At 54.9% G+C, this 17,830-nt stretch overlaps 1 protein-coding gene across 1 annotated transcript in view; it reads right to left on the bottom strand.

Moving 5' to 3' along the window:
• DCHS1 (dachsous cadherin-related 1) overlaps positions 1-17,830 on the bottom strand; it is a 44,511-nt gene that overhangs the window by 9,148 nt on the left and 17,533 nt on the right. Inside the window, exons 2-14 of the mRNA XM_088537710.1 lie at positions 16,675-16,863; positions 16,351-16,582; positions 15,092-15,328; positions 13,924-14,943; positions 13,564-13,751; positions 7,344-7,440; positions 7,016-7,173; positions 4,810-5,644; positions 4,262-4,501; positions 3,676-3,801; positions 3,189-3,398; positions 1,738-2,601; positions 1,187-1,300 (exon numbers count right to left, since the gene is read on the bottom strand). Coding sequence (XP_088393836.1) covers positions 1,187-1,300; positions 1,738-2,601; positions 3,189-3,398; positions 3,676-3,801; positions 4,262-4,501; positions 4,810-5,644; positions 7,016-7,173; positions 7,344-7,440; positions 13,564-13,751; positions 13,924-14,943; positions 15,092-15,328; positions 16,351-16,582; positions 16,675-16,863 — 4,510 coding nt within the window. The remainder of the gene's footprint in view (positions 1-1,186; positions 1,301-1,737; positions 2,602-3,188; positions 3,399-3,675; positions 3,802-4,261; positions 4,502-4,809; positions 5,645-7,015; positions 7,174-7,343; positions 7,441-13,563; positions 13,752-13,923; positions 14,944-15,091; positions 15,329-16,350; positions 16,583-16,674; positions 16,864-17,830) is intronic.

Genomic DNA, 17,830 nt, shown 5'->3' with positions numbered 1-17,830 from the left:
AGCAGTTTGAGGTAAACGCCTTCCTCTAGTGGTGTGCAAAGGTTATTCCTTCACAGGTAGAAATCCCTGAGCAGAGCAACCCCCCTCAGCTCAATCTGGACAAGACCTGGCGCAAGGTACCCTGTGAGCCTCCCTGGCCTTTCAGGACATCTGACCTTCAGCTCTGGTTTCAGGAGCTGCAGAGAAGCAGCAGGCTCTCAAGCTCATCTCAGAGGTTGAGGTGTGGGTGGGAGCTGGGTGACAGAGCAGTCACGGCCAGGCCAGGCACACTGCTTAGACTGGAATGGGACCCCCTGCCTGGGATGCAGTGTCTTTGGCTGTCCTCTCCCCTGGCCTCCCAATGCCTACACTGAGGCTTGCTCAGAGCAATGCCCCAAGGCTGTAAACTGCTCACAGTGATGCCAAGTGCCGAGAATGCCCACATGGCAACCACAGGGGTGTGTGGTGGCTACCATGGGTTTCCTGCAGGCGTTTGTTCATGCCTGAGCATTTACCACTGTGCTCATGGCCAGTGGTTCATCAGCAAGAGGCTGCACATTGTGCCACCACTTGCTCCCACGTCCTGCAGAGTGCCCATGGGCTACAGAGAGCACAAGCACCCTGGCCTGGAAGAGCTCTAGGAGCCTGAGACCTGCCTCTGGCCCCACAAGCACCAGCATGTCATCACTGCACAGGGAGCAGAGTGGCCCAGAGGGAGGGCTTCCGTTCAAACATCCCCTGGACAGGGGTTCCTTGTTTTAGTGTCACCTTTGGGAATGTAGAGGGGCAACTGTCGTGGTTGCTACATGCTCACCAGATAATAGAAAGGGACAGCTGAGGCCTAACTGGGGCCCCAGCATGGGACAGGGTGCATGGCTAGACTTACCACAGAAGCCAGGGGCTGCTCCCGGATAGCCCGTCGGCAGCAGCACCTGCCTCTACTAAATCCCAAACTGAGCTTTATCTTATCTTTCTGATAAGAACTCTAGCTAGTAGGGAACAAAATCATGCCAAGAACTTTGATAGCACCTCTGGGTGATGACAGGACAGTGCCCAGGTCCAAGACCTAGAGCTATCTGATTTTGTGGCATAGGGATAGTGTCCTGGGGCCTTTGGGGGGCTCACTGCTTTCTGATAGCTGAGTGGGCAAAGGCAGAGTCCAAGTGACCCCCACCTTACTGCTTCCCCAGGGATCCCAGAGCTGTACCTGAATTGGGCTGGATAAGGAAAGCTTTCTTCTCGTTGCCACTGACGATGCTGTATGTGATGCGCCCAGACGAGCCGTCCGTGTGCGTAGCTTGGATGCTCACCACCTCTGTGCCTGGAGGGAGGGAGCAGTGTGAAGGGGCAGCAGAGCCTGGGGGCAGAGTGTGGCGAGGTGGCAACTGGGCAGCATGTGCTGTACCACAGTGCCACGGCTCCGCCGGGGGACATGGCTGCTAGAGGGGTGAGATCCAGTGAAAAGCTTTGTGCTGTGAGCCAGGATTCCTGGGGACTGTCCATAGCTCTGCTACGGTCTGTGAACCCTGGAGACTTCCCATCTCACATGGGAACATCTGCGATCATCTGTAATGACCTGAGCATGTCAAGACAAATCCCTAAAGATTACCACCCTCAACATTCGGGGCACTGCCAGGCTCTGCTGTCCACTGGCTATCCCCAAAGGTCAATGGGGCTCCCCAAGACCCTGCAGTACCCTCTGAGCCCCCCACAACACTATTGCCTGCTGCCAGCTCTCCCCCACCATCTGGCTGATACCTGGGGCAGCATTCTCCAGCAGAGCCACTTCACTGGTGCTCCGGGGAAAGCGCAGCCCTCGATAGGGCTCTTCCTGCAAGTGGATCACCACCACACCGGTGGAGGAGAGTGCTGGTTGCCCCAGGTCCGTGGCCAGGATGAAGAGCGTCCGCTGGCGCTGGCTGAGCGAGCCCAGGGGCTGCAGCAGTTGGATATCCCCTGTGTAGGAGTTGATGGCAAAGGCAGGGTTGGGGGTGGCAAGACGGTACAGGATGGAGGCATTGGCACCTGCGTCCCTGTCCTCTGCCCTCATGGTGGCCACAACCTGCTTGAGAGGTGTGTGACGGGACAGGTTGACAGTGAGTGGGCTGTGCAGGAAGGCAGGGGCATGGTCATTGACATCCTGCACTATGACCGTGATGCGCATGGCCGCGCTCTTGGGCTCCCATGGTGCTGAGTCCACAGCTTTGGCCAGGAAACTGTAGCTGGCATGGCGTTCCCGGTCCATGGCATGGGCACTCGTGATGCGCCCGCTCTGTGGCTCCACCTGGAACATACCCAATGACTCATTGCCCAGGTAGTAGGTGACTTGCCCGTTAGTGCCCTCGTCAGGATCCTGAGCCACCAGCTGCAACACCAGGGTGCCAACGGGAAGATCTTCTGGCACCTCCACTGTATAGGTGGCCTGAGCAAAACTAGGTGCGTTGTCATTTATGTCCAACACCCGCACACGCACAGACATGGTAGCACTGCGTGGAGGGGTGCCATGGTCTTGCACCACCACCGTGAGACTATATGAAGCAACTTGCTCCCGGTCAAGAGCACGTGCAGTGGAGAGGATGCCAGAGACAGGGTCTAGGCTGAAATCCTGCCCAGGGTCTCCATCTGGAAAGACAAGAGGGATAGCAAGAAAGCATGACTATGAGTTGGTGAAGGCAGAGGGAGAGACCTTCCCTATGCTGTCCAAGGAGGACAGCACAGAGCACATTCCAGCATGAGCTGGCACGGAAGGTCATGTGAACTGTTCCCTGTAAGACCCCACAATGATTAAATCTCCCTGGCCCAGAAGCGAGTGTAAGAATGGGTTCTATCAGCTCACAGGTCAGGACTGCCTCCTTAGGGAACCCTACAATATGGTATGACACAAGCAAAGAGACCGTGCTTTGCAGTCTGTAAATTCACCAGGCCAGAGTAGGCAAGATAGTAGTAGTCTGGAGCTAGTCTGCACTTGGGGAACCAGCCTGAGGCTGGAGCAGCCTGTGCGCATCTCGGGATGCTCTCTACTGGGGCAAAAGAACTACAGGTCTGAGAGGAGGGAGCAGCCACCTGTGGTCTGGAACAGGTAAGAAGAGAGGCAGAACAAGGATTGTCACAGCTGATGCTTCCCAGAGCCGCTGGTGTCTCCAGGAGAACAGCCCTCACCTCAACCAGGGACTAAGATGCAGAGCTCCCTGTATCCTTGTGCTTCTCACCTGCCACGCGGTACTCCAGGCGCCCGTTGTCACCTCCATCAGGATCAGTGGCCCTCAGGGTGTATAGTGCCACGCGACTCTGGTTCTCAGGAACCTCGAGGGAGCAGGACTCACTCTCCAGGTATGGTGCATGGTCATTCTCATCCCTTACTGTGATCCGCACAGTTGCCTTGGAGAAGTTGGGAGGCAGGCCACCATCCCGGGCATAAACTGCAGGGACACAGCAAGAGTGCTACAGGAACCCACTAGCTGAGAGCTACTGCCACCAGCACATACTCAGACATCTGCAGGGGCAACCAGGCAGGGCATCATCAGCATTCCCATCTGCTGTGCCCACTCAGGCACTCCATAGCCTTGTCACCTCCCCTGTCCTGCTCCCCTGCACACTGCCCTGCCTCAGTGGTGGAGAGCGCTCATCTGCCTCCTCCACGCTTCTCACCCACCACCTCCTGCCACACGTCCCTCCCAGGCACCAGCACAGCCATACCTGTCACTACGTGCTGCTCCTGCTCCTCACGGTCCAGCACTTGGGTGGTAACAATAAGCCCTGTCTGTGGGTGGATAGAGAACGGCCCTCCAGAGAGACCTCCGTAGGACACCTGCCCATTGGCACCTGTGGGGATGGGTACAGTTGAAGATAGCTCACCAACACCTTGGGAGCCTCCCATGGGGCTCTGAGCCCTGCGTCTGCCTCCTCCCAGACTCCCACCCAGGGTGGTGCACATCATGGAGAGGACGATCTCAACCCTCAGCAAAGTTAGGGGCAGAGATGTCCCCGCACCCAGCAGTGCGGGGGAAGGCCCCAACCCAGTACAGCTTTGGGAAGATGGGACAAAAAACTCCTGATAAAAGCAGGAGGAACAAAGGCCACTGTCTTGAGAAGCAGAGGGAATCACAGTCTTGTCCTGATTCTGCTTCCTCCAGGGATCGGCCCCTTCTCACCTCCTCCAGGCCTGCTGGGTGACTCCCCTCCATGGTCCCCAGGTTTGCGGGGCTGGGGAATGAGTAGCAGGGTGCACCCCGCATGGGTGTCCCAGCCAAGCTGCTGGCTCACCCGCGCCCTGCATCCTCACCCAGGTCCTGGTCCGTGGCCAGCACCTGCAGCACAGGGCTGCCTGCTGGCAAGTTCTCCATGATGTGAGCCTCGTACTCAAGTCTCTCAAAAACAGGAGCCTCGTCGTTGACATCCAGGACCAGCACGGAGAGCAGCTGTGTGGCTGAGCGTCGTGGGAAGCCGTGGTCTGTGGCCACCACAGAGAGGTTGTGCTGCGCCACCTCCTCCCGGTTGAGAGCCCGCATGATGGAGAGTGCACCTGAGGACACAGGGAGAGGGGCGAGCTGGGACCACAGCCCAGGGCTCCGAGTGATCCCAGGACAGAAGCGCTGCAAGGCCACAGGCACTGGGGTGAGCCCAGGTCAACCTTGTTTTGACGAAGATGGCAGGATCATGCCAGCCAGGCGCCATGCTCAAGGCTCCCCATGCCCTACTGGTCTTACCTCTGTACAACCCTGTGTCCCCCAGCCACAGTCTCCTCCACTGCCCTGCATGTTCCTGCACCCTCCTTGGCTCCCACATTCCCAGTGTCTCTGCCACCCACCCTCCATTCCCATGGATCCTCACCAGTGCTGGGATTCAGGTGGAAGCGGCCATCACTGTTGCCTGCTCGCAATGAGTAGCTCACACGCCCATTCTCTCCCAGATCATCATCCTGGGCCACCACATGCAGAGCCACAAAGCCCGTTGGCTGGTCCTCCACAACACTGACAGCAGCGGGTGAGAGGAACACAGGCGTGTTGTCATTCTCATCGGTCACAAACACACGGGCCGTCACAGCCGCTGAGCGGCGCTGACTGACATTGCGGGCCTGGTCTGTGGCCTCCACCACCAGGAGGAAGGAGGCAGTGGCCTCGCGGTCGAGGCCCTGGTGCAGGGTCAGCAGCCCCGAGTGGCTGTCCAGCTGAAAGGGGGCCCCAGGGGGCTCCTGACGCAGCAGAGCATAGCGCACCTGGCTATTAGGACCCACTCCATCCCCATCCAGCGCCTGGAAGGTGAAGATGGATGATCCAGCCGGTGTGTTCTCAGGCACCACGATGGTGATGGGGTCTTCAGGGAATGTGGGCGTCTGGTCGTTGCAGTCCTGTACATGGATCTGTACCAGCACCAGCCGGCTGGAGGGATAGCCATGCTGCATGTCCTCAGCGCTCACCTGCAGTGTGTGCCGGGCCCTGACCTCATAGTCCAGCTCCCGGGCTGCAAAGATCTCCCCTGTCACACTGTTGACCACAAACGTGCCATCCCCACCACCTCCTACCACTGTGTATGTCAGCTGTCCCCGTGCAGGAGCATCTGGGGGAGCCACAGAGCCGATCACAGACCCGGGCTTGACCCCCTCAAGAGGGTGCAGGGTCAGCACGGTGGCATCAGGCCGAGGCAGCACCCGGGAAGATGGCAGCACCTGTGAGGAGAGAAAGTAGTGAGGGGTGCTGCATGGCAAGGGGACACAGGGCGAGACACAGAAGAAGGGGACACTGGGCCTAGAAAGAGCCGGTGTAGGAAGGCAAGGTCACAGGTCCTGCAATCTAATGGATGAGCAAGAACCTGAAAACACACTGAGAATAAGCAGAGGGTTGACAGGGTGAAAAAGCATCTTCACCTTGGTGGCTGTGATGGGTAAGGACGGAGAGGGCACTGCTGCCTGGGTTAGAGCCTGCAAAGGAAGCCAACAGCAGCAGAAACTGCTCTGCAAAACCTAAGCAAAGGGCAAGCAGGGAGGAAAGGATTATCCAGATGGGAGACGCAGAGAAGACACACAGGTCACAATCACAGATTGGTGAGGTTGGAAGCGATCTCTGGAGATCAACCCCCTGATCATTCAGTATGACCCAAAGATAAATAAATACTATCACTATTTTTGTTAAAGATATTGAAGTTAAATCAGGGATGAGGGGCAGCTGCTGATAGGAGTGAGAATACACAAAAAGCAATAGTGTCATTTCAAGGGAAAAAGCACTGAGGGACTTGGTGAACCAGGCCAGGGAGACAGGAAAAGGAAACACAGCAAAACTGTCAGCCCAAAGGGGAATCAGACCACCAAGCAAGTAGCTATGTTACAGGGATACGAATGAGCACTTTGGGGACAACCAACCTGCCAGCCTGGCCTCGGTACCTCGAAGGCTGTAGAGCAATGTTGGAGACAAGAACAGTTACAGACATGACAGAAAGGAAACAGAACAAAACATCCTGCAGGATGCTAAAGGCAGGTGTGCCAGGATAACACAGGACTTTACAAACACAAAGGAAATGCGACACATCTAACTCGCCTGGCCTTTAGTTGAACTCTGATGCAGCAGCAAATGGAAGACCATCTATTAAACTGATGAGAGGAGTATATAGGAATTGCTATGTCATAAGAAAAAGGCTAAAAGACCACACGGCTCAAGGAAGGTTCTGAGCAGACCTCTAAGTTGAGAAGAGGTGACTTTTGGTATAGACATTTACTATTAGGAGGTGCAAAAACAAAAGCAAGCTGTGTACAGTATGAGCTTGCTAACGGTGTTAGAGGGCACTGCTGGGACAGAAAAGCAGCAGAACATTGAATTACACCTGCACAGCCTTGGGAATTGCAAGGGCAGGAAGATGTGAAACAGCATACCATGAAAGTGCATTGATCAGGGAGAAAATGGAGTCTCTGCTGTAAGATGAAACTCATCACTAAGAAACAAGAGAAGACTGAGTGTGCCCTGGGATAAAGGTCTGGGGGTGGAAAGGTAGGGAGGAAGACTGCCAAGTAGCTGAACAGTGCACAGGAAGGAGGGAAGTGGGGCACCTGAATGCGGACGATGGCTGAGGTACTGCGCGGCACGGCGCCCCGGTCGCTGGCTGTCACAGTGAAGACATACTCAGCACGATCAGGTCGGCGGAGCACCGTGGCAGTACGCAGCTCTCCTGTTGCCATGTGCAATGTGAAACGCTCGGCCCAGGCTCCTGCAGAGAGAAGAAATGCTGCAGGGAGGTGCAGGGACAACAGAGGACAGGTCGCACAGGAGGAGGAAGCATGGTACAGCACAGTTTGTGCAGCAAATGCCCACACGCCCACAAGGGTCATAGCTGCAGGGCACAGAGTGGCACCACGCAGCCGCTTCAGCAGCTCATACCTGTCAGTGAGTAGATGATGGTCCCATTTTCACCCTCGTCTGGGTCCTTGGCCTGCAGGGAAGCTACTAGAAGTCCAGACGGCTTCTCTTCCAGCACCTGCAACACAGCATGGGCAGTGGATTAGTGGCACTGAGCATCTCCAGACCCACTGTGGGGGATCTCTGTGGCCCTATGGCAGCCCTGCACCTCGCCAGGGCACAGACCCACTCTGCCCAACCTCACGGCAAAGGAGCTCTGGTCTCGCAGTCTCCTTCCGCTGCACCAACTCAGGCAGCAGCAGTGAGCAGGGCAGTGGAAGGAGGATACTGCGTTGCACGGGTAGCACCCAAAGCCTCCTCTAACTATAACTAGGGGAAATGCAGGCCCCTGCATTCGCTCTACTGGTTCTCTCTACCGTGTCAGACCCCTTCAAGCATGAGCACAAATGTTTGTGCTGACACACACAGGGGTTAGATACCAGCAACAGGGCCATTTCCTTGGTTCTCAGCATCGCCCCACTGGAGTCCTCTGCAACCTGCAAATGCAATGACAGCTCTTCTGGGCCTGGATTCCTTGACTCCTGGGGCTCTTCTCCTCACTCCTTTGCTCCCGGTTAGCATTGCTGGCTGTCTCTCTGCAGCCCAGTAAGACCAATGCTACATGCTAAAGCCTCGGGGTGCCATCAAGGTCTTAATTCTGCACGTGCACAATGAACCCTAGGCCTACAAGCTGCAGAGTCACCAGCTTGCTGGCAGAGACCTTGGCGTGCAGGCACTTTTCCTGGATATTTATGGAAACGGATGTAGCCCCACCACTGTCAGCACAGACTCCTCGCATGTATCCACCCCAACAAGAGCGCTGGGCACCCACGTGGCCAAGCTCCTGCCATCCCTCTGCCAGCGCACAGTACCGCAGAGCTCACACACATCCTGCCACACACACCAGCCCCAAGGAGCCAGCAGTGCCAAGCACTTGCAGGGGGTGGCATTTTGACACACAGGGAAAAGACAAGCAAGGATGCGGGGAAAGAGCAGGCGAGTGTTAATGCTGCTGCATGAGCTGCTGGCACCAGCTCCGTGCTGGTGGTGCGCAGGAGAGGGGATCAGCAGAGCTGGGCTTGCTTAGCCAGGCTGAGCAGTGATGTGACTGCTCTCTGTAAACACTGGGAAGGGGAGGGAAATTCCAAGCAGGGAGAAGAGCTGTCTAAGCAAAAACACAATATTGGCATGAGAACAAATGAGTATGAAGTGGTCAGAAATTAGTTTAGGCTGGAAGTTAAGAGATGGTTCCTAACTACCAGATCAAGAAATCTGGAACAGCCTTCACAGCAACGATGGAGGCAGAGGGCCTTCTAAATATAGCTTGGCTGCTCTATGAGAACGAGTGTTTGCGTAGACACCTCCAGCTGGGGCCATACCTCCTAAGGGGCCTCTGAGCCCCTTTCAGCCCCTCTCCTATAAAAGGCTGGATAGAATCTGCCCTCCTCAGCCATCCCCAGTTGCTCCTGACAGAACACAAGAAGGTCCCGCTTTGCACGCATGGTCAGGCTCCTCTCCTATAAAGAATCAAGCTCCATCTCAGGAAAGTGGTGACCTCGTCCAGGTGTCAAACAAGTAGCATCCACATGGGCTTCGTGTGCAAATGTCACTTGAGGCACATGCGTGGCAGCAGAAGTGCTCTTGCCTCTGCAAAGCCCTCAGCTGGGTAAGACAGGCAGGCTTGTCCAGGGCAGGGGTCTGCCCTCCAAGAAGGCAGTGCAAACACCAGCTTTAACCAAAGATGAAAACACCATCCTGCCCAGTGCCACAGGTTTGGCAGTGGCTGGCAGTGGGTATATGGAAAAGACACAAAGAAATAGGACAAGCATGGAGTAATCCTCCTCCGAAACCTTCACAGCTTCCAGCAGTCTGTGGCTAAGTCACTTCCTGAGCCACAGATTATATTTTTGTCCAGCAGTCTTTGATGGATTTTTTTTTCTTTCCATGAATTCATCTAATTTTGAACCCATACAACTTTTGGCAATGATTTCACAATTTAATTATGCTCTGCATGCAAAAGTACTGTCCTTGTTTATTTTAAACCTGCAGGCTGGTCATTTCCTATGGAGCGGCTTAGCTCTCGTACTGCAAGAAGAACAAGTCCTGTGACTTTCCCCGTGCCATTTACTGCACACCTCCACTGTATTCCTGCAATCTGCTCCACGCCAAAGAGCATTTGAATCATTTCTTCCTGCATGGAAACCATTACCTGCTGCAGATCATATTAACAACCATCCCTGAACCTTTCCTAGTGCTGCTGCCCATTTAGTGGAATGGAGGCAGGGCACAGAGGGTGTGCGGCATTTCAGATGGTGGGTAATAACATTCTCCTTCCCTCTCTGTCCCTCTTCTAATGATATTCATCTTTATATTTGCCTTTTTGACTGCTGCTGAGCCCTGAGCTAATTTTCCCTAAAATATTCTCAGCGATAGCCCCAACTTTCTCCTTAAACTTCAGGCGCCAGTTCAAAGCCCACCACTGTGTAAATGAAATTCAGATTGCTATTTGTTATGTAGATCACTTCCCAGCTATGAATTTCATCTCCCAACTTCTTTACTAGTTAAATGGTAGCACAGGGTCCACCTGCAGTTCCCCACACGCAGCCCACATCTCTACCGCTTTGAATAGACCAGCATCATCAGTAAACCATCACCCTTTCTGGGGAATATATGAAAATGCTGAATAGCAAGGATACCAGCACTCATCCCAGGCACCCCACCAGCAACATCCTGCCTCTGCGAAAACAGACCGCTTATTGCTTCCCTTTTCTCCCTTTCCTTTTCCTAGCTATTAATCCTGGGGAGGATCTGTGCCTGCTGCAGCTCCTGTGCAAACACCGCCTGTTCCCGAGAGCACTTTGCCGATGTGTTCTGCAAGCTCCTGTCACAGCATTCAGCAAGAGAGACCCTCTACTTCATGCATAAAGAAAAGAGCACAGAAGCTCCTCTCTGTTCTGTCTAATGAAGGTTGGTATGAATAATTCACTGAGCACGTTTGCGATAAATCACCGAGCTTTGCATTTATCATTTATTTTTTCCTTTTCCCTCTGAGCCTTTCTTTTACACCTAGATTATGATTAACACTGACTTATTCCTGGGCTTCAGCCTTCTCTGCCAGTGTTTCTAGCAGGAGCACTTCAAACCAAAGCGGCCAGATATTTGTTCCGCTTGGGCTGTTGCAGCATTTACTTGTCTTCATGATTAAATCCAGCCCAGCCTTGCCCTGTCTCCCTGAGGATGCACATGGACATGTGAGGCTGCACATGGTTTTGTAGTACCTTTATATGAGAAAGGACCTCCCTGTAGGTGAAACAGAATCACAGAATGATTAAGGTTGGAAGGGACCTCTAGAGATCATCCAGTCCAACACTCTCCTCAAGCAGGGACACCTGGAGTACGTGGCACAGGGTGGCATCCAGGCAGGTTTTGAAGATCTCCAAACAAGACTCCACAACCTCTCTGGACAGCCTGTTCCAGGGCTCTGTCACCCTCACAGTAAAGAAGTTCTTCCTTATATGTAATGAAACTTCCTGTGTTTCATTTCATCCATTATCCCTTGTTCTGTCACAGGCCACCACCGAGAAGAGTTTGGCTCCATCCTCTTTACACTCTCCCCTCAGGTATTTGTACACACTAATAAAACCTCCTCTCCATCTTCTCTTCTCCAGGTTAAGCAGGCCTAACTCGCTTAGTCTTTTCTCATACAATAGATACACGAGTCCCTTAATCATATTTGTCGCTCTGCTCTGGACTCCATCTAGAAGTTCTACACCCTTCTTGTGGGAACTGGGGAGCCCAGAGCTGCACTCAATAGTCCAGGAGCGGCCTCACCAGAGCTGAGCAGAGGGGCAGGATCACCTCCCTTGATCTGCTGGCAACACTTCCTAACACAGGCCGGGATCCCATTGGCCTTTTTGGCCAGGAGGGCACACTGCTGACTCATGGTTAACTTGTTGTCAACCAGGACTCCCAAATCCCTCTCCACGGAGTTGCTTTCCAGCAAATCAACCCCTAACCTGTACTGGTGCCTGGGGCAGGACCCTGCACTTGTCCTTGTTGAACCTCATGAAGTTCCTTTCTGCCCAATTCTCCAACCTGTCTAAGTCCCTCTGAATGACACCACAGCCCTCTGGGGTCCCATTGCCCCATTTATTACAACCCTCTGAGCTCTGCCATCCAGCCAGTTCTCAATCCACTCCAATGTCACTCATCTAATCCACACTTCCTGAGCTTCCCCATAAGCATGTTGTGGGAGGCAGTGTCGAAAGCCTTGCTGAAGTCAAGGTAGATAACATCCACGGCTCTCCCGTCGTCCATCTAGCACGTCATCCCCCTGAAGAAGGCTATCAGGTTGGTCAAACATGACTTTCCCTTGGTGAATCCATGCTGGCTAATCTTGATCACATTCTTTTCCTTGACATGCCTAGAGATGGTCTCTAGGATGAGCTGCTCCATCACCTTTCCAGGGATGGAGGTCAGGCTGACTCATCTGTAGTTTCCCAGGTCCTCCCTCTTGCCCTTTTTGAAGACTGGAGTGACATTGGTTTCTTCCAGTCCTCCAGCACCTCCCCTGCTCTCTCCATGACCTCTTGAAGATGATGGAGAGTGGCTTAGTAATAAGACCCACCAGTTCCCTTAGCACCCACAGGTGCATCCCCTCTTGGCCCACAGATTTATGGGTGTCCAGTTTGCCTAAATAATCCCTAACCCAATCCTCCTCAATCAGTGGAATGTATTCCTCTCTCCTGGTTCTCTCTCTTGTGTTTGAGCTCTGTAGTTCATGGGAATTAGCATTAGCAGTAAGCAGTAAAGACAGAAGCAAAGAAGGCATTGAGTAACTCTGCCTTCTCTGCATCCTCCCCATTCAGCAGCGGGTCCACATTTTCCCTAGTCTTCCTCTTGCTGCTGATGTATTTGTAGAAGCCCTTCCTGCTGTTCCCAACATCTCTCGCTAACTCTAATTCCAAATGGGCCTTCCTTGTTGCATTCCTGCATTCCTTGACAATGTTCCTATATTGTTCCCATGTGGTCTGACCCTTCTTCCACAATGTATATGCTCTCTTTTTCTGTTTAAGTTTTACCAAAAGCTCCCTGCCCATTCACACAGTTCTCCTTCCCTCCTTGCTCAACTTCTTTCTTGTAGGAATGCACCAATCCTGAGCTTGGAGAAAGTGGCATTTGAATATTAGCCAACTCTTCTGGACCCCCTTTCCCTTTAGGACCCTGGTCCAGGGGATTCTTCCAAGGAGGTCCCTGAAGAGGTCACGACTGAAGCAAAGAAGGCATTCAGTAACCCATCCCAGCAAGGGAGCACCCCAGTGCATCCCAGTACCTCAGGAGCCCATCGCAGAGCCTGCTGCGCAGGTGCACTGCATGTGTCCCTGAGGACATGCTGCAGTTATCCCATCTGAGTGGTGGCATTCCACACAGGCTGTTCATGTGACAAGTCCCCAGCCTGTTATCCCCAGGGATCACAAGAACAGGCCTCCTCTACCCACCTAGCTCCCTTGCTGGTACCCTGCCAGTGCTGCTTGTAGCTCTGGAGAGCCCTCACCCAGTGCTGCTGCAGAGGGGCAGAGAGGGTGCCAGCAACAGGGAGGCAGGGGTAGCTCCCTTGCATCGAGCAGCACAGATGTAAGCAAGACTGCAGCACACCGTGCCTGTGTGACTGCTGCCACCAGTGCCCAGAGGAAAGGTGGGAGGGCGCCCATAGTATATACTGGGCTCTCTCAGAAAACCTCTGCAAGTGCAATGCTTAGCTGGGCAGCCCTTCCCTGTCCACTCACAAAGCCAAGTGGCTAATCTGAAAGCCTGGAGATACAGGAGACAAGAGCACCTCATGCCTCCCTGCTTGCCCCTGTTCACTGTGGCTCCACTGGGTTGGGTCTGGGCTCCTTCCACCTTCCCTCCTTGCAGACACATGTGAGTCAACTACTCCTCCCTGTAAGTCACTCCTACCAGTGCTCACACTCTCCATGCATAGGGGTGTCCCAAAGGCATGTCCCTTTTACCACTTCTTCCTCACATTTGCCAGACTGTCCAGGCTTCTGCACGGATGCAACTTGTGTTTGCTTCATCCCCGCCCCAAAACTCCCCTGGGACATCCTTCTGACTTTTCCTCCTGCAGCATCCCCAGCCCCTTGGGCTCCCAGGCCCATGTCTCCCTGGCCTATGGCACAGGAAAGGCACATGCGCTCCCTACCTGCACCGGCAGCTCCTGACCACTGGCCACATGAATGAACATAGGGGCATTGTCATTCTCATCCAGCACCGTGACATAGATGGTTCCGGTGGCACTGCGGGGTGGTGCGCCCCCATCCTGCACGATCACCAACAGCTGGTAGCCAGACTGCTGCTCCCGGTCCAGGCTGTGTTTCGTGCTGAGTTCTCCTGTGAGGGAGAAGGGACAAGATCAGCCCAGAGACCTCTTCAGAAATGGGTCTGGGGACACATTGCTGGGGAACCCAGGAGTAGAATATTGGCAGACAAATATCCTGCCAGCCTGGACTGTATCACTTTGGACCTGCCCTGGGCCTCCCCTAGGAAGCCAGCAGCCTCTCACCTGTCTGCGTATGGATAAGGAAGTTGGGGTCATGCTGGAGCAGGCGGTAGGTGAGCCGACTGTTCTGTCCGGCATCCCGGTCACTTGCCATCACCCTGCCAACACTGCTACCAGGTGCCTGGTTCTCGGGGATGGTGAAGAAGTAGCGTTCCTCGCTCAGCCGGGGGCTGTTGTCATTCTCATCAGTGACGCTGATCCGTACCGTGCTGGTGCCTGTTTTCCGGGCTTCCCCGCTTGCACTACTTCCTCCTGCCGAGGCCAGCACCGTGAGCACATACAGGTCCCGCATCTCCCGGTCCAACGCGCTTTTGACATAGAGCCAACCGCTCTCGGGCATGATGCCAAAGCTGGCAGCATCCCCATCAGCGCGCAAGTGGTAGATCAGGGTCGTGGCTTCCACATCGCGCGCTAGGGCCCGCACCTGCAGGAAGCGCGTGGAGACAGGCACCCCCTCCCGCACCTCCACGCGGTAGGTGAGTGTGTCAAAGATGGGCCCGTTGTCGTGTTCGGCCTGCACGTGCACCAGCAGAGTGAAGGTGGAGCTGAGCTGGGGAACACCACCATCCCGGGCCACAATGGCCAGCCCATAGGCAGCACTGGCTTCATACTGCAGGGCCCCCATCAGTCGCACTGCCCCTGAGGAGCGCTCCACGCTGAAGATGCCATCTCCTCCTGAAACCAGCTCAAAATGCACCTGACCATTGGCACCGCTGTCCCGGTCCTCGGCTTGCAAAGTGTACACCGTGCTCCCAGGCTCTGTGGCCTCTGGCAGCAAGATAGAGTCAGAGGGGGCTGGAAACACTGGCGCATTGTCATTCACGTCCAACACAGAAATTTTCACATGTGTATTGCTATAGGCAGGGGGTGAACCACTCCGGGCCTGGATATCCAGGATGAGGACAGCCTGGGTCTCATGATCAAGAGGCAGACTAGTGCGGAGTTGCCCTGAGCCAGAGTCAATGGAAAAATAGCCATGAGGATCCCCCGAAGAGATGGAATAAAAGATGTCATCAGCATGACCTGTGGGCAAAGAAACAAAGATAAAAAAGAGCAATTTGTGTACCCAGCTCACCTCCTCAGTTTACTACAGACAGCGTCAAGGCTGGGCCACTAGTGCCACCTGTGCTGCCCTTGCCACTGTCCTTTACAGTCCCCGATAAGTATATACCTGGAGGGTTCTGGGCCTGAACAGCTCCCACGCTGGCACCTGGCAGCATGTCCTCAGGCACTGTGAAGAAGTACTGAGCTTGTTCGAAGACAGGAGGTGAGACTGTGCCCTCCACAATGCTGATGTTCACTCGGGCATTCGTCTGTGCCTGCAGGCCTCCACCATCTCGTGCAGAGATCACTAGTTGCACCAGCGTGTTGGCTTTGCCACTCAAGGACCATGAGAGGGAGATGACACCTAGGGAGGAAAGCAGCTCAGAAGGGTGCTATGCTGCACCCATCGCCTGTCATCTTCCACCCATGGAACAGGCCCTTTGCCTTGTGAAAGCGTAGGCCTGAAAAAAAAGACCTAAAGGAGCAGCAAATAGGGAGGAATTTACCATAGGAGAGCTGGCACAAAGAAAGAGAACCCACCTGCGAAAAACTCCTCTAACCCTCCCTCCTCTCCCTGAAGCCAAACCCTGAGCTAAGTCGCAGCAAGATCTTGGCGGGGCAAGCCAGAGGGCAGCTCTTGGGAGAGGAAAAGGAGGGAATGGAAATTCTGGGGCTGCAGGGCAGGGGTTGGGGCAGCAGCAACTGGTGTGATCTGGGCTGCAGGGAAACTCCTGGAGGGAGGGTAGTACAGAAGGACCTAATGGGACAAACCTACGAAGGAGGTGGCCCTGCACTAGGTTGACTCACAGGCCTTTGCTATCCCAGCCTCACTTTAGGGACTCGTGGACCAGTGTGGGGAGGGCCTGACATCTGTGCTGAGCACAGGCCACCCTCCCCGGCCTGCTGAGAGCCCTATCGCTGCATGCAAGCACGGACTCATCCAGCAGCACCATTCTGGCTTTGGTAGAACAGGGGAAGCCAGGCAGAAAGGTGAGACCAAGGAGGACGGCGCATTGGTGAAGGAGAGAGCACCAAGCAGGGGAGAATAGGGAACTGGACAGGGAGAAGGAGCCAAGGAGGGGACAGCCAGATGGTGCAAAGCCAGCAGCAAGCAGGGAGAGAAGTGCAGGGAGCCAGGGACAGAAAACAAGGGAAGGGATGGCAGAGGGGACAAACAAACAAGACAGGAAGCAGAAACAAGAAAGCAGAGAGCAAGCCTGTAAAAGGGCATGCAGGGACTAAGGAAGCTGGGGCACGGCAACATGTCAGGAGAGGACAAGACATCCTGTGGGGGCAGCCCTCACAGCAGGGGTGGCCATGCATAGCACTCGGACAGGCTTTACTCCTGCCCGCATCCCGCTGCCCTGGCTACCCAGGAGCTCTCACCTGTGTCTTTGTTAAGGGAGAAGAGCGGAGGGGTGTTACCCAGGACAATGCGGTAGGTCACTTTCCCATGCAGCCCCTCATCCTTATCATGAGCGGTGACACGCAGCACAGCAGTGCCTGGCATGCTCTGCGTGCTGATGCTGACCGCGTAGTCCAAGGGGTAAAACACTGGCTGGTTGTCATTCACATCCTCCAGAAAAACCTTCACGTACACCATGGAGTTCAGGCCGCCCTGGGGAAGGACCAGATTAGACAAGATAGTTGCACCCCTGACATGGTGCTGAGTCGACAGCACCGCATCCTCGTGACCTCTCCTGCACTCACCCCGTCAACAGCGGTAATGGTGAAGTCGTAGGCAGATGTGCCCTCATCACGGTCCAGGGGCTGCACAGTACACAGCTGTCCCGTGCTCTCATCGATGCTGAACTGCGTGGGGACAATGCTGCCAATGCCAGAGCCGATGGAGTAGGATAAGGTGCCAAACGGGCCGCTGTCCGCATCTGTGGCTGTCACCTGGGTGGGAGGAGGCACTACGTGAGCAGGGCCAGCAACACCTCCATAGCATCTGGATGGAGACCACTAGCCTGTAGAACCGGACCACCATCCCCTTCACAGCCCCGTGCTGCCCCCTGTTCTTGGGCCCTCAGAGCACCCAGCACACAGACCAGGACATCCTCACCTCTGCAGTCATTGTTCCAAATAAATCACTCCTTCCTCTGCAACTCTCCCCATGGGAAGACAAGGCCTCCCAGGGCTCCAGGCAGCCATGGGGCATCCCCCAGAGCAAGGTCTGCTAGTCCAGGAGCAGGCACAGAGCCGGGCGAGCACAGCACTGCAGACTCACAAGAGCCATGCCCTGCTTGCTACCCCCACCACCACAGATGCCTGCATCACCAGAGGTTCCTTGGTCCAGGTGACACCTCCCTTCCTGCATCCCGGGGCAGCATCCACATCCCAGGCCCACGGTGTTGCCCCAGCAAAGGGCAAGGGGCACACTGGGGGCAAACAGGAATGCAAAGCCTCTCACAGGTGCCAAGGGAAGAACAGCCACATGTCCCCAGTTTGCTCAGCCAAGGGCAGCCCATGCGGGCTCAGCAGCTGCCCTTGGCCTCAGCCCTTTCTCTCCCACAAGGACTTCTAGGACAAGGGTAGCAAAACCTCCTCCTTCCTCTCCATAATCCAGCTCGGTCCCACTCTCCAAGCTAAACTCCATGAGCTGGGACCTGAAGATGACAACAAGGGTGGTCCTGTCTGTGACAGCCACACGAGTGGCACTAGCTGCTGTAGACACGGCAGAAGGATCTGAAGTGCTCCTTGCAGCTCAGGCCAGCAGCAAACGGCTCCTTCTCTGCACTCTAGCATCCCTGCCATGGCTCGTCCACCAGCTGGGAGCTCCAAGAGAGAACAAAGCTTGAGGACAGAGCCAGGAAGGAGGCAGCTGGGCCAGGCCCGGGTGAAGCGGAGTTCAGGCCTCGTCAGC

The sequence above is a fragment of the Tinamus guttatus genome, unplaced genomic scaffold, assembly GCF_059628265.1.
Source record: "Tinamus guttatus ecotype Peru unplaced genomic scaffold, ASM5962826v1 Tinamus_guttatus_pri_ptg000857l, whole genome shotgun sequence".
Classification (NCBI taxonomy): domain Eukaryota; kingdom Metazoa; phylum Chordata; class Aves; order Tinamiformes; family Tinamidae; genus Tinamus; species Tinamus guttatus.
The sequence above is the reverse complement of the archived record's forward strand: the minus strand, read 5'-3'. Positions and strand labels throughout refer to the sequence as shown.